The sequence below is a fragment of the Tenrec ecaudatus genome, chromosome 12 (genome assembly GCF_050624435.1).
Source record: "Tenrec ecaudatus isolate mTenEca1 chromosome 12, mTenEca1.hap1, whole genome shotgun sequence".
Taxonomy (NCBI): Eukaryota; Metazoa; Chordata; class Mammalia; order Afrosoricida; family Tenrecidae; genus Tenrec; species Tenrec ecaudatus.
The window spans coordinates 135,699,985-135,712,461 of NC_134541.1; the positions used below are offsets into that span (position 1 = coordinate 135,699,985).

At 54.8% G+C, this 12,477-nt stretch overlaps 1 protein-coding gene across 2 annotated transcripts in view; it reads right to left on the reverse strand.

The window, feature by feature from the left end:
- Positions 1-332: 332 nt before the first annotated feature.
- Positions 333-12,477, reverse strand: part of RABGEF1 (RAB guanine nucleotide exchange factor 1) — a 44,275-nt gene continuing 32,130 nt past the window's right edge. The window contains exons 4-9 of one of the 2 annotated variants that reach the window (XM_075565009.1): positions 11,511-11,677; positions 6,895-6,976; positions 6,150-6,282; positions 5,259-5,350; positions 3,228-3,484; positions 333-958 (exon numbers count right to left, since the gene is read on the reverse strand). In XM_075565009.1, coding sequence (XP_075421124.1) covers positions 560-958; positions 3,228-3,484; positions 5,259-5,350; positions 6,150-6,282; positions 6,895-6,976; positions 11,511-11,677 — 1,130 coding nt within the window. In that variant the 3' untranslated portion in view covers positions 333-559. Of the gene's footprint in view, positions 959-3,227; positions 3,485-5,258; positions 5,351-6,149; positions 6,283-6,894; positions 6,977-11,510; positions 11,681-12,477 lie in introns of both variants that reach the window. The other variant, XM_075565008.1, reaches the window with a different exon arrangement.

Below are 12,477 nucleotides of genomic sequence, written 5' to 3' on the forward strand. Positions count from 1 at the left end.
TCGAGGCAAACCTTCACCTAAGCATTTTAAGCGAACAAATTAACCACAGGAAACACCAAGCACAGCACTGCTTTGTACAGACTTACAATCATCCATATGCACTTATCCACAGGTGTGCTAGCTTACAGGCTGCAGGGCAGTGGTACCCCGCGGTTCCCTCCCTCGGCCACTGGAGCAGCGGTGCGCGCTCGCTCCTTCTCTCAGCCTGCACTGGGCAGAGCCCGCAGGAAAACCAGAGGAGGCATGGGCGGGCGCGGAGGGCGGGCGCGGAGGGCGGCAGCAGATTTGGATGGAAGGCTCTGCCACACAAGCCTTAAAGGAATCTGTTTCAGTAACGCAAATAAATAATTGTTTATTATTTACTAACCTTCCTCTGCCAGAAAAATAAACACAAAAAGAAAACCAAGAAACCGCCCCCACCGAACTGTACCTTTAAAAGTGCTGACCCTTAGAAGGCCAGAAGCAGCGCCCCAGCTCTCCCGGGGACCCCCTGACTCCATCCCACATCAGAGGGGAGCGAGGGCCAGCCCTGCCGCCGCAGACAGACGCTCCGAGGCCGTCATCCTGCGTACACCTGAGGCTGCAAGGGCGGTGGGAGCTTGTCGTTCTCCACGTTCTCTGAGTCAATGGCTGCCAGCGGCTGGCTGGGGGGCTTAATCTCTAGTGGGTACTTCTCCACGATGTCGCGGACCTCTTTGGCCACGCCGTCCGTCCAGTCGATGAGGTCCTTTTCCAGTTTCTTGGCTTCGCTCAGGATCCTCTCCTGCCGCTCGTTCAGCTGAGAGAGGAGGTCCAAGTTCTTGTACATCTGTTTCACGCCCACACAAGCATCTGGGGCCCAAGGCTCGGCCTCCTGTTTCCGAGGCGACGTCTGGCCTGACATATAGCGGTCAAAATCCTCCTGACTCAGGTTCAGAGACTGGGCATCCAATTTCTCAATGAAGGCCACAGCGCAGCACTGCGGGGGAGAAGGCTGGGGCTCAGTGCAGGGTATGTATGGCGTGGGGGAAGGGACCCCTCCTTTCCCACCCGGGGTTGGACACCGTTAAAAGGAGTTCAGGGAGGAGCTGCTGGCCTTCTGTCGGCACTGCTGCTCTACCGCGTGGCTGTGGGACCCTAGGTTGGTCACTTCCGCCATCTGGGGGTGTCCAGGCTGCAGAGATGAGCCTTACATGCCCCCACTCTGCCACGCGGAGCCCCTTGGCTGGCAGCGTCAGAGCCAGGGCACTTGGGAGCGGTGCTGCTGCTGTGGTGTGCTACGTAAGCGCAAGGCAGGTGGAACCCGCAGCTTCTCCTGTGGGCCAACGAGCTTCAAAAGGAGCATGTCACAGTAAAGAGAAGATAAGGAGAGACAGAAAGATGGGTGGACGGGAGGGAGGGCCGTTACCACCAAAACCAGGCAGAAGCCAGAGGACCAGGCCGCTGTCAGGGACTTGTCTGAGAAACCCGCTCAGGGTGGCAAGGTCAGTGGTCAGGAAAAGGTGGGCCCCTCCAGGAGGGGCAGTCATCTCATGCCAATGGGCTGCCCACAGCCAGGTGCCCAGCCTAAGGCAGGTCCCACTGACTGTCCTAACCCGGTAAAGGGGTTCAGGAGAACAAGGGACATGAAAGAAAAGACATTTGTTGGGGAAGCCTTTTCCATTCTGGACAAATTAAACTTGAGGAGCTCAGCATGAGGTCTGGAGAGAGGAAAACAGACCTGGGAGACAGCAGCCAGGGAGACAAAGAACCAGACACAGGGGAGGGAGGGACCCAGAGAGGACCAGGTGGAAGGTTAGGTGCACAGTCTACAAAAGGACAAAAGGAGACCGGGCCCACTGAGGAGGGGGAGGGAGACACTGACAAACATTCAATTCAGCCAGGATGGCCTCAAGGTGTGGGGCCAGACCCTGGGTCTGCAGGGAGAGGAGAGGCATGGGGAGGGGGGAGGGGAAGGTTGCCGGCCACAGGGTTGGGAGGTGGCAAGGTGAGGTAGTAGCTCCACCGTGATGGTGCTGACGGCTACCGTCTGCAGAAGCCACCACAGCAGAGGCCCGGCCCCTGGACCCCGGGCAGAATGAGATGAATCCCATTGTCCAAGGCAGCTCCACGCAGCAAGCAGCAGGCGCACCCCTCCTCCACCTGTCAGACCAGGTGAGCCCTACGGAGAACTCTGAGGACCAGGGCCCACTCGCTCCCGGGAAGCTGGCTGCATGTTAACAAGCAGGGTCCCCGATGGCTGAAGATGACCAGGAGTCGGTCCCGGCAGGTCCCACACGCACATGATTTCAGAAGCCCCAAAGGGATACATGAGGACAGCAGCTTCGAAGTCGCTGGCAGGTTGTTCAGAAGTGCCCCCTATGCTCCCTGTGGGCACGGCTGTCTCGAGGCTGGGATCCTTCCCTTCACAGTAACTCTAGCCTGACACAAGAAGCTTCCAGAAACTAAACCGGCTGCAGCTGACTCTGACTCAGAGCGACCGGACAGGAGAGGGTGGAAGTGCCCCTGGGTTTCCAAGTCTGTCACATGTGTCACGGGTGTCATGCGGCGGACGCCTCACATTTCCCCTGCAAAGCAACTGCAAGTTTCCAACTGCCAACCTCTGGCCCCAGGCCCCTTCAACAGAAGCTTCACAGTCCATGGAGGGAGGATGGTTCCTCCTTTCATCTTGGGTCTGACAGAACGCAATCCTGCCAGGCCCCGAACCAATGCCCACCCATGCCTGGGTCGGAACCCACCTGTTCCAAAACCCTCCCTGGGGCAGTATAGGAAGACGAGGAGGAAAATATGCTGCATCTCCTACAAGTGAAGCCCAGTCCGAGATCTGACCCAGCCTGGTGCACAGCCTGACCAGGGGATGGCTCCTGGACTTGGACCCAGAGAGCACACCAGCAGGCAGGGGAGGAGACTCTGCACCTGGCTCCCCCTGCTCCCGAGGGAAAACCTGTGGGGATTGGGAGGGGGTGGGGGGCGGGGAGAGACCTGAGGCAGGTCTGCATAGCCTAGTCATGTGTGCTGTGACCAGGACGGTTCTTGGGGACGGGGAGGACGTGTGCACGTGTGTGTGCCCGTGTGTGTCTTTCTCTTCATGGCCAATCATCAGTGCTTTGGCAGGACTAGGGGCTGGGGTGGGGTGGGGGGGTAGAGAAAGAGGAAGGGGTGCAGGGCCTGGACTCATGCACTCAGGTTAGTACAGGGGTCTGGGGCCCCTTGTGTGTGACTGTAGCCCCGGGCCGCGTGGCACGCACCAGGTTGGTGAAGTAGTAGCCGTCCTCCCCGGTCATCAGGCGGCTGGGCTTGCAGAAGCGCGTGATGTACTGGATGTTGGACTGCAGGCGCGGCGGGTTGCCCTTCAGCACGATGTAGATGAGCGTGGGCAGGAAGTCGTCGGCAGAGGCTGGCTCGTTCTTGGTGGTCTTGATGGCGTTAAAGATGTGCTTGCTGCACTTGGTGACGCAGGCCAGCTTGTCCCGAGGCACCCGCTTCGAGTCCATTTCAATGATGTCTGTGAAGAAGGCACGACACAGCTATAGGCCACCCGTGACCCACTGCCCGCTGTCCAGTTGGATCCAACTCATTGAGCAGCCCCCACCCTCTCACTGTCCACAGAGCCTGCCAACCCACTGCCTTCTAGTTGGTTCTGACTCGAAGTGACCCAACAGGACACGGTAGAAGTGCCCAGAAGACTGCCCCGTGATCATCTGCAAAGGAGCAGTCTTGTCAATCTCCTGCGGAGTGGCTGGCACTGAACCCTGCGCCACCAGGGTTCCCTAGAAGCAGCCGCGGGACTGCCTCCATGCTGTTACAGAGACACCGACCAGTACAGAAAACAGACCTCTCGACAGCCAAGCTCACGCATGGGGGCCTGCACACTGTGGGTCCCTGCTCCACGGTACGAGAGCAGGGTCCCAGCCCATACCTTGCCCACGAGCTCGCAGAGGCGGGGCCCAATGCCTGGCCCCATGGCGGAGAGCCGGCGTGAGGCATGAAACCATGTGCGTGTGCCTCTGAGGGGACACAAAACACACACACACACACACACACACACACACACGCCATCCCCCTTACCCAGCTAATCTCACAAAGAACATTTTCCTTCGTAGGGAAAAGCATTTCACGGTCCTTGACTACCACTGGGATCTGACCAAAGCAGGCCGTGGTCAAAAACGCCAGGCCCTCAACCAAGAAAGGGAAAATGAAAGAACCATCAACTTACGGCCTGAAAACGGGCATCAAACACAGTTAACTGGGGAGCTGACACTGTGACTGAGCTCAGGGGCGAGTGAGGAAGCATGAAAACTTCATACCCTCTATCCATGTATGAAAGTCAGTAACAACAAAAGATGAAAAATGAAGAAAAAAAACCCAAACGAAACAAAACGGCTGGGAGCAGTGGCTGGCCAAGTACTAACAGAGAGCCCCGCTGGAGTACCCGGGTGTGTGTGTGGGGGGGACGACAGCGGGCCTGGGGGACTCAGATCTGCTTGGGTCCTTGAGAAGGGTGAGGGCCACAGCTGCTTCATGGCCGGCCTACCATCAGCCCTGCTGGCACTTGCTGCCCCCCTCCCTGCCCTGAAAAGTACACTGACGACGATCAGACCGGGCCCGTCTGGCCGAGGCCGGGAGTGGTCTCTGCAGGAAGTGTCCCTGTCACTTCGGGGTCAGCCCTGCTGACGGGACACTGTCGAGGGTGGCACAGCCATGGCAGTGAGAGGTGCTCAGGCTACTTCTCCAACAAACCACAGTCATCCAACACACCTCTGACTGGCAGCCAGCAAAACGCATCCGTCTGCCAGGCTACTCTGGCTTGGAGATGACCCTGGCATTCTCCACCAGGGTCTCAGAAATGCAACTGACCTGAATTGGGTCCAATGACCAAGAAATAGGAGACCTGAGTCATGGGGTGGGGGGCATGCTGCCTGCAACCCAGAACATCCGGAAGTCCTAAAACAAACGACCCCACTCTGGCCAAGCAGGTTCGAAATGTTCCAGGGTGTCCTTGGCAGCCTGTATTTTAGAGACCTTATAAACTGTTTGCTCCCTGGAAGAACTAGAGTGGGTTAAGCACTGGGCTGCTAACCACCGTCAGTGGTTCAAACCCACCAGCTGCTCTGTGGGATAAAGATGAGGTTCTCTGTTTCTGTAATGAGTTCCAGTTCAGAAACCCCGTGGGGCAGCTCTACGCCGCCCTATAGGGTGGTGATGAACCGGCATCCGATGTCTCAATCTGTCCCTCAAACGACCAACCTCCCGGCGTCCAGCCTCTGGAGCTCACTCACCTGTGATTGCTTTCACCACCATGTCAGACACTTCCGGGATCTCCTCGTTGACGGGGACACAGAGCATCTGTGGCGTGACCCAGTGCAGGGCTCTGGGGGGAGAGCAGTAGGGGAGGCATGAGGAGGGGTTCCTGTAGGGGGTGTGAGCCACTGACTGCATCATTCTCTTCAAGCACAGGGCTCCCCATCTCACCAGGCCCCCGTCCACCTCCCCTGCACACAGCAGGTGCTCAGCTGACAGGGGACTTCTCTCCTGCGCCTCTCACGGGGTGGGCAGCAGATGCTGTCATTTCAGAGTCTGCCCAGCAACAGGATGTGTGGCCTGAGCCTGAGTCACTGAGCGTTCTGGTCACAGCCTGACATCCCTCCAGACATTCTACTGCTGCCCTGCACTAAGTGTGGGCTCTGCCCGAGGTCCCAAGGCCCATCTAGTGACTCCTGGCTTCGATCTCCTCCACACCTCACCTGGCCAGCCGGTGCCCTAAGGGTTTGGGTGAGCTCTGGGAGATGCTACCCACACTGTGCTCACAGGGAGCTGCCACAGGGAGAACGGCCAGTGACAGGACCTCGGGGTGGGGTGGGGGAGGGTGGCACCCATTGCCTGGACATCGGTATCAGTGCTGACAGCTTCCTGCCTGAGAAGCCAGCAGAGGCGATGACAAACCAGCCCTCCTCTTCCTGGGCTCGTGTGGAGATCTGGAACCCTCTCCAACATCAACCACACTCTGATCTACAGCTGCCTGCACCGAGCTGAGAAGCAAGATGGCAACTCATGCCCCATCATGCTGCTCAGTCTCCCGTGCTCGGCTCCTGTCTAGGCCCACAGAGGACGGCAGGCAAGGCGCCTTCACCGTGACTCTCGCTCACTGCCCGCTTTCCCACAGAACCTGCCTGATCCGCTTCTGAATGGCGAGGTCTTTCTTCTCGTCGTCAGTGGTTTCCGGGCAGAACACGTGCTTATAGAGACGCGTCATGATGTACTTCTCAATCTGGTCCATGATCTTCTCAACTCTTTCCGGGGGCACTGAGAGGCCGAAAACACGGGAGAATGTTTTTAGGGTATTCTCTACATAGCAGAAAACGAATGCATAATCAAGTTTAAATGCACCCAGAGAGGTAAGTATGCGATATTAACACACAGACACACACACCCTTTAGAAATGATCTCGAGTTCTGAGACAGCCTTGGACCGAATGCCCACTTGTTGCTGAAGCTGCCACATGGGGGTGCCTCTCCTTTTGGAGGGCTGTCACAACCCCCTGCCGCTCCCTGATGCTCACAGCGGGGGACAGCACATGTGCGAAGTCCTTCCTAAGGCCCGCACTCAATGAAGGCTCAATTGAATCATGAAACCCTACAGCTCGGTGAACCTAACACCCCTGAGGAAGACATCATGACAAGCACACCGACTCAGGGGGATGTGGCTACCAGGTGGGGTTCATTTAAGAAAGTCCCCAAGGAGTTGGCTTTGATTCACTCTACCCAGCCCACACTATACACGGCTCCAACGATCCTGGAAAACACACAGGGGGAGCTCACAGGTACTGCTCAGCTCACCACCAGCTGCCAGGAGGTCACGGGGACAGGAGGCGGTGGCCTCTGTACTGAGGCGTCAGTCAGCCCAGTGCCAAGTTACCTTTCCCGCGGGTCTGTATTCTTTCTGCCATGCCTTGGTAGAAGTCCTGAGTGTGCTCCGACTGCTCCTCGATACTGAATTCCTGAAACCAGAGGACAAAGAACCAAGGGCTCAAGTGGAAAGCTGACGTTTTAAGAATGATGAGGGCAACAGATGTACAAATGTGCTTGACACAATGGGGTATGTATAGATTGTGATAAGCGTACGAGCGCCCAATAAAATGATTTTTTTAAAAAAGGACAAAGAGGCTGCTTAAGAGCTAACAGGAGAACACAAGCACAGCTCTGTGACCAGATTCTCCAAGTCCACTCCTCTTGTGGGCATTCATGCCACAGGTGAAGAACTCGCGTTAACGTTCAAGGGGGGAAAACTTCTCCACCGCTAACAGACTGCTTGGCGTCTCTCTCTGGGTGCACCTATTTGCACTCGGTGCAGGGTCACGTTTCTATGGTTTCCAGGCTTATGTACATCTCTACTCACCCAGCTGGCCCGGTCCTGGCTAATGGCTCCATCCTACTCTCTACTAGGACTCGTTCACCGCTGTGCGTTTAGGCCTCTATTCTTGGGACCAATGGCTAGATGCACAGCAGGGAAGACTCTCTGCATCTGGCTCAGGTCGTCTTGGATCCAACCACCTGGCAGCAACAACTTTAGGGGGATGGGTGCTGCCTGCCAGGTACCGCCACAGAAAGGCACCCTGCCTCTCGGTGTGTTCACTCCTCCGGGGCCTGCCACATCGGCTTTGTCATTTTTATTTACTGCCAGGATTTCATAGGTCTGTCTGTCTGCTTTCCCCCAATTCAAGTAGGATTTCAGGGCACGTGAAGATGTCCGTGGTGCAGCACAACCGAATAGGAGGTGGCAGAGGGAAAAATGAGAACACGAGCGGGAGAACGCGGTTCCGACGATGACAGCACTGGAGTGCGGTCTCCTTGAAGCTCTGCGAGCTCGTCTCTAACGAACCTTTCAACACCAAGATGGAAAGTCACCAGAGAGGACAGCCGACGGATTCTCCAGGTGAAAGAGATTCACTGCCAACACCTACACCAGGAGTGGTCCCCATGGCCCTAAAGAGGCCGAGGCTGTGTCTGAAGTCCTGTGCGGATCCAGCCCTGCAGAGTGAGGGCTCACTCACGACAGGGCAAAATCGCCCTGCGAGAGCAGCAGCCAGGCCATACCTCACCGTCCTCCTCGGTGGGGGCCCCTGGGACCTAGTTGCTCTCCCTCCCGCCTCGGCTGTCATCACAGGTCACGCTCCTCTTCGTGGATGTGATGTGCTCACGCTCTGCCTCCTGAGCCCTGTTCCAGAAGTTCACAGTCCCCCCTGCTTCCCACTGACCCACGGCTTCTGACTCTGCTCTCCGTCTACCTGACTTGGCAGATTCTTCCCGCTGTGCAGAAGACCGAATCGGCCCTCTCCTCCAACTCCTGTCCAAGGAGATCCTCCCAGGCTTCAGGCTCTGCTCACACCAACCTTCTCTGAGAAGGCCTCGCTGACTCTCTTCATGAGAACAATTCTGCAGGTCTTGCAGTCCCTGTCACCACCTTGACCTGAGTACACACACACTCACCCCGCCCCGCCCCGCCCTGTTACTGTCAGTTGTTGGCATCCCTGTCAACTGGTTGAGTTACCCTTAATCCTCTGCTGTCTACACAGGCCTGGGTAGCAGCCTTAGTAGACAGTCTGCTCTTACACACACACACACACACACACACACACACACAGCCTTTCACTTGATCAGAGCTCTAATTCTCACTGCACGATTTAAAAACAAACACAACTTTCACTTGTTCATCAAAAGCACTGCTTTGATAGTGTGCTTTTACTTCTTCCCACTCGGAATGAGCATCTGAGGCTAGTTTCTCCTAGGGGTTTCCCAGTGAGCCCCGGTCTGGCTGGAATGTGGGACGTGGGATGGGAACACAGACTGCAGAGGTGCAGGTGCCTGCTCGGGCCGCCCCTGGGAGAGAGACTCTGCTCCCACTTGTTCGTCGAGGTGGCACGGAGTTTGCTCCTCAGAAAGGAAATGATTTCTGGGATCCCTGACGTATTTCATTCATCTATAGTCTTACTTTCACCAAAATCCCAACCAGTCTTTCATTTCAGAACGAGTGTTTGAAGTCTACTAGATTTAGAAACAGCTCTCTCCAAATCCTCTTTTCTTCCACATAAAAAATTACACATATACACATTTCCATGTTATTCTAAAGTAAACACGTAATATTGTGATTTAAGTATTGTTTTCCATGCTTATACTGACCTATGAAGTATTACTAAGCCTTTCCTTTTTTTTTTTTCCAGCTAGATCCAAGATAAAATCCTCATTAGCCTTTTAATTCTTTGGAAAAAAAGAATTTCCCATGTTAGATTAATAACTAAGGCTCTTTATTGTTACTGTCTTTAAACTTTTTTTTTTAATGGGCCAGCTTTTCCTGCACTTGTCTATCATATTGCAGCACAGCTTTATAGATTTATCTTATATTCGTTCATGTTGCTCAACTGATTTCCGTTTTCCTGGTAACATATTGGCAACGGAAATTTATACTTGTGTCCAGTCTAAAACCACTTATTATACAAAGAGGAGACTTGCCAGCCACCGTACCAGTTCATGCAACTCAAAGATGAATACACTGCTCAGGGGGCTTTCAGAGAAGTAAAAAACCAACACGTACATAGATTACCCTGTTTTGTGGACAAGGTTCCATGCACTACAGAGGAGACTTTGCCCTTCTCTCTCTTCAGTGGCCCCTTCTGGAAAGGTGTGGTGGTGACAGTAGGAGGTAACCTGCCCCTGCCACCTGTGAGCAAGTGATGGAGGGACCAGATGGTCCCAGAGGAGCCCAAGAGAAGGGCTGGCCCCTTCCTGCTGCTCTGAGTCACACACTGACCTTTGTCCAGAACCCATAGCATGGTGGCAGGCTACCTTGTGAGCTGGCGAGCTAGGGACAAATCTCAGACCCTCCCTTCACAGTACTTTACCCTGCTACGCCCAACCCCCCAAGTTGAGCGTAGTCCATTTGCTTAAGAAATGGATCGGATAACGTGCTCTGAAGCTAGAATTAGGTTGGGAGAGTTTAAGTTGACCTCATTTGTTTATTTATAAGAGAGGATGAAAGACATTAACTGGCAGCCAGCAGCAACAAGGGATTCCTTCAGAAACACTGAGCTTGACAAACACCTGCAGCCCATGAGGGCTGACCCAGGCAGACTGCAGACACTGGAGCTGCCCGCACAGGGCGGGGCCACCTGCCTGTGAGACACTCAGTGTAGAAAAGGAACACGATTTTCACAGTGGCTCTGAAAACAGGAGCAGCCTGAGGCCATGTCCGGGTCTCTGCTGCCAGCCAGCCAAGTCTTGAAGGCCACTTAATTCCCGCTGACTTTATATACTGACTTGAAAGGTGAGTGAAATGTCACAGAACGAAGACATGTGATGCTTCTGAGCAAAAGAAAAACGACCACATTCAAGCTGAGTAGTTTTCTAAAAGACACGGTACGCCCTGAATGAACTACAGAATACAGTCAGGGTAAGGGGCAGTAGGGTATGGGGTGTCCAATAGAAAAATGAATGCTATGTTAGGGCATGCTACATTAGAAGAATGGGCAACTTGGAAACTTCTGTTGCTTCTGATAAGAAATTGAAGTTCTAGGTCCTAGAGACTATACTTTCTTTTCTGCCCACCCCACACACACCACGAATGAGTCACCTACTGCTTCTAACAACACAACGTCAAGGATAGCAAGTTAGTTTGACTGCCACGTAACTAGGGAGGCGGCTTCCTCTGTCTCTGGGCAGTGACGCCCTACAGAGCAGGAAAGACAGATTTTGGCAAGAGCTCAGTTTGCTTTTAGCCCAGTGATCCCTGGCCACAGCTGGAAGAGAGCTCTGCGGCTCCTCAGGACGCTGTGTTTTTAATTCCCTCTTCCTTCCGCTCCAAGGCTTCCTCGGGTCGCAGAGGAACACTGAAGGGTGATCATGAGTTGGTGGCTGTAATCTGGTACAAGAGAATGAATCACTAGTTGCAAAGAGTCCCCATAAGGGCAGCTTTCCACCGTTGGTCACTGAAAACCAAACATGTGTGTCGGAGGAGACACGGGTGCAGAAGGCACAAGGTCTGGGTCTGAAGCATGCCACCTTGGGAGAGAGTCTCTTACTTTCTCTCGCTCTCAGTTTCTCGGTCTAGGGAATACAAGGCCTGGAGCTGGACACCTGCCCAAGTCCCTTTCCATGTCTAAATGCTACCTGTCCCTTTCCTCGCCGAGCAAGGGGAGGAAAATTCAACTCCAAAATGTAGCAATAAAGAGCATGCACCTGAGCAGCAATGCTACTGAGTCACAGGGTGCTTAGAGTCAGGACTTTGCAGTGTGCCCCACAGTCGAAGCTACACTCTGGGAAGGCCGGCCTTTCCACGCAGACATCGTCCCGGCACCAGTGAGGTGCAGGGAGAAGGAATAGCCGGGGCCTCGAGTTCCAACCTGGCTCGGGGCGGGGACTGCTCCCGGGTCCATCGCGGTACGTCACCGTGCAGGGCAGAAAGACAGAGCTGCACAGGAGCGTCGAGGCTGGGCCTGACTCCACGGTGCCAGGGTTCCAAGAGGCTTATTCTCAACTCACCCTTTTGTAATGCATCCCTTCCAGAAACATCTTGGTCTGCTTATAGATTTCTTGGCCTGTCTTGTGGTAGGTCTTGAGAAAGTCTATGAATTCTTTAGAAACTCTATCCGTTTCAATGCTGGTCTGCCGGTTTATGGATGGGCTGGGAGCTTTTGCTTCCTGGAGTTCTGCTGGGAAAATTAAGCACAGTTAAGTTTCATGACACAGAGGCCCGAGCACAGGATTACTTGACGTATCTAAGTTAATCGTTGAGCTTTTCTGTTTCAGTACTTGGGCAGTTTTCCTCCAGAAGCTCCATCTCTGCTGTGAGGTGAGGTCTGCCTGAAAGGGCGACCACTAGGGTTCTAGTCCACGTGCACATGGGTCTGAACACGTCTGTGGAATCAGTGGGTGGCTGCAGACAATTCCTCTCGGGGACGCACTCAACTAATCCCCGCAGGGTTCCTGCACAATAAAGAGGTCCGGCCACAGCAGTGGCTTCTGGGTCAGGTGAATTCAAGGCAGAGCGGTAGGCTCTGGTTGTGGTGGCTGTTGCTTGGAATCCCAAAGGCATCATCGGGATAGCTTGTTCAGACCCAGCCGATCACGGGAGCGTACCGGGAGACCTGTACAGAGAAGGGCAAGCCGTGTTTGTTGGGAGGAGAAGGCCAGGGCGGTAGCTCTGGGGAACACTGCTCGGTCACGGCAACGGCCCTGCTCCTCCGCTGAGATGCAGCAAGGCTGTCCCACGGAAACGTTGCGGGGAGGCCTGCCCCTGCCCCCCACCCCCGTCACGGCCCTCAATCTCGCATCTCTGCGTTCCCCAAATATCAAGATCACCGAAAGGATCACAGGAGAAGGCCCTGGAGGATACCCAGACTGCCCTTGTGAGGCTGGTGTCCATCAAAGGGCAGAGGACCCCTGGGGAGAGATGGGAACACTGCCCTCGGGGGATCATCCAGACCAATAGGGTCACGTTTTGACATTC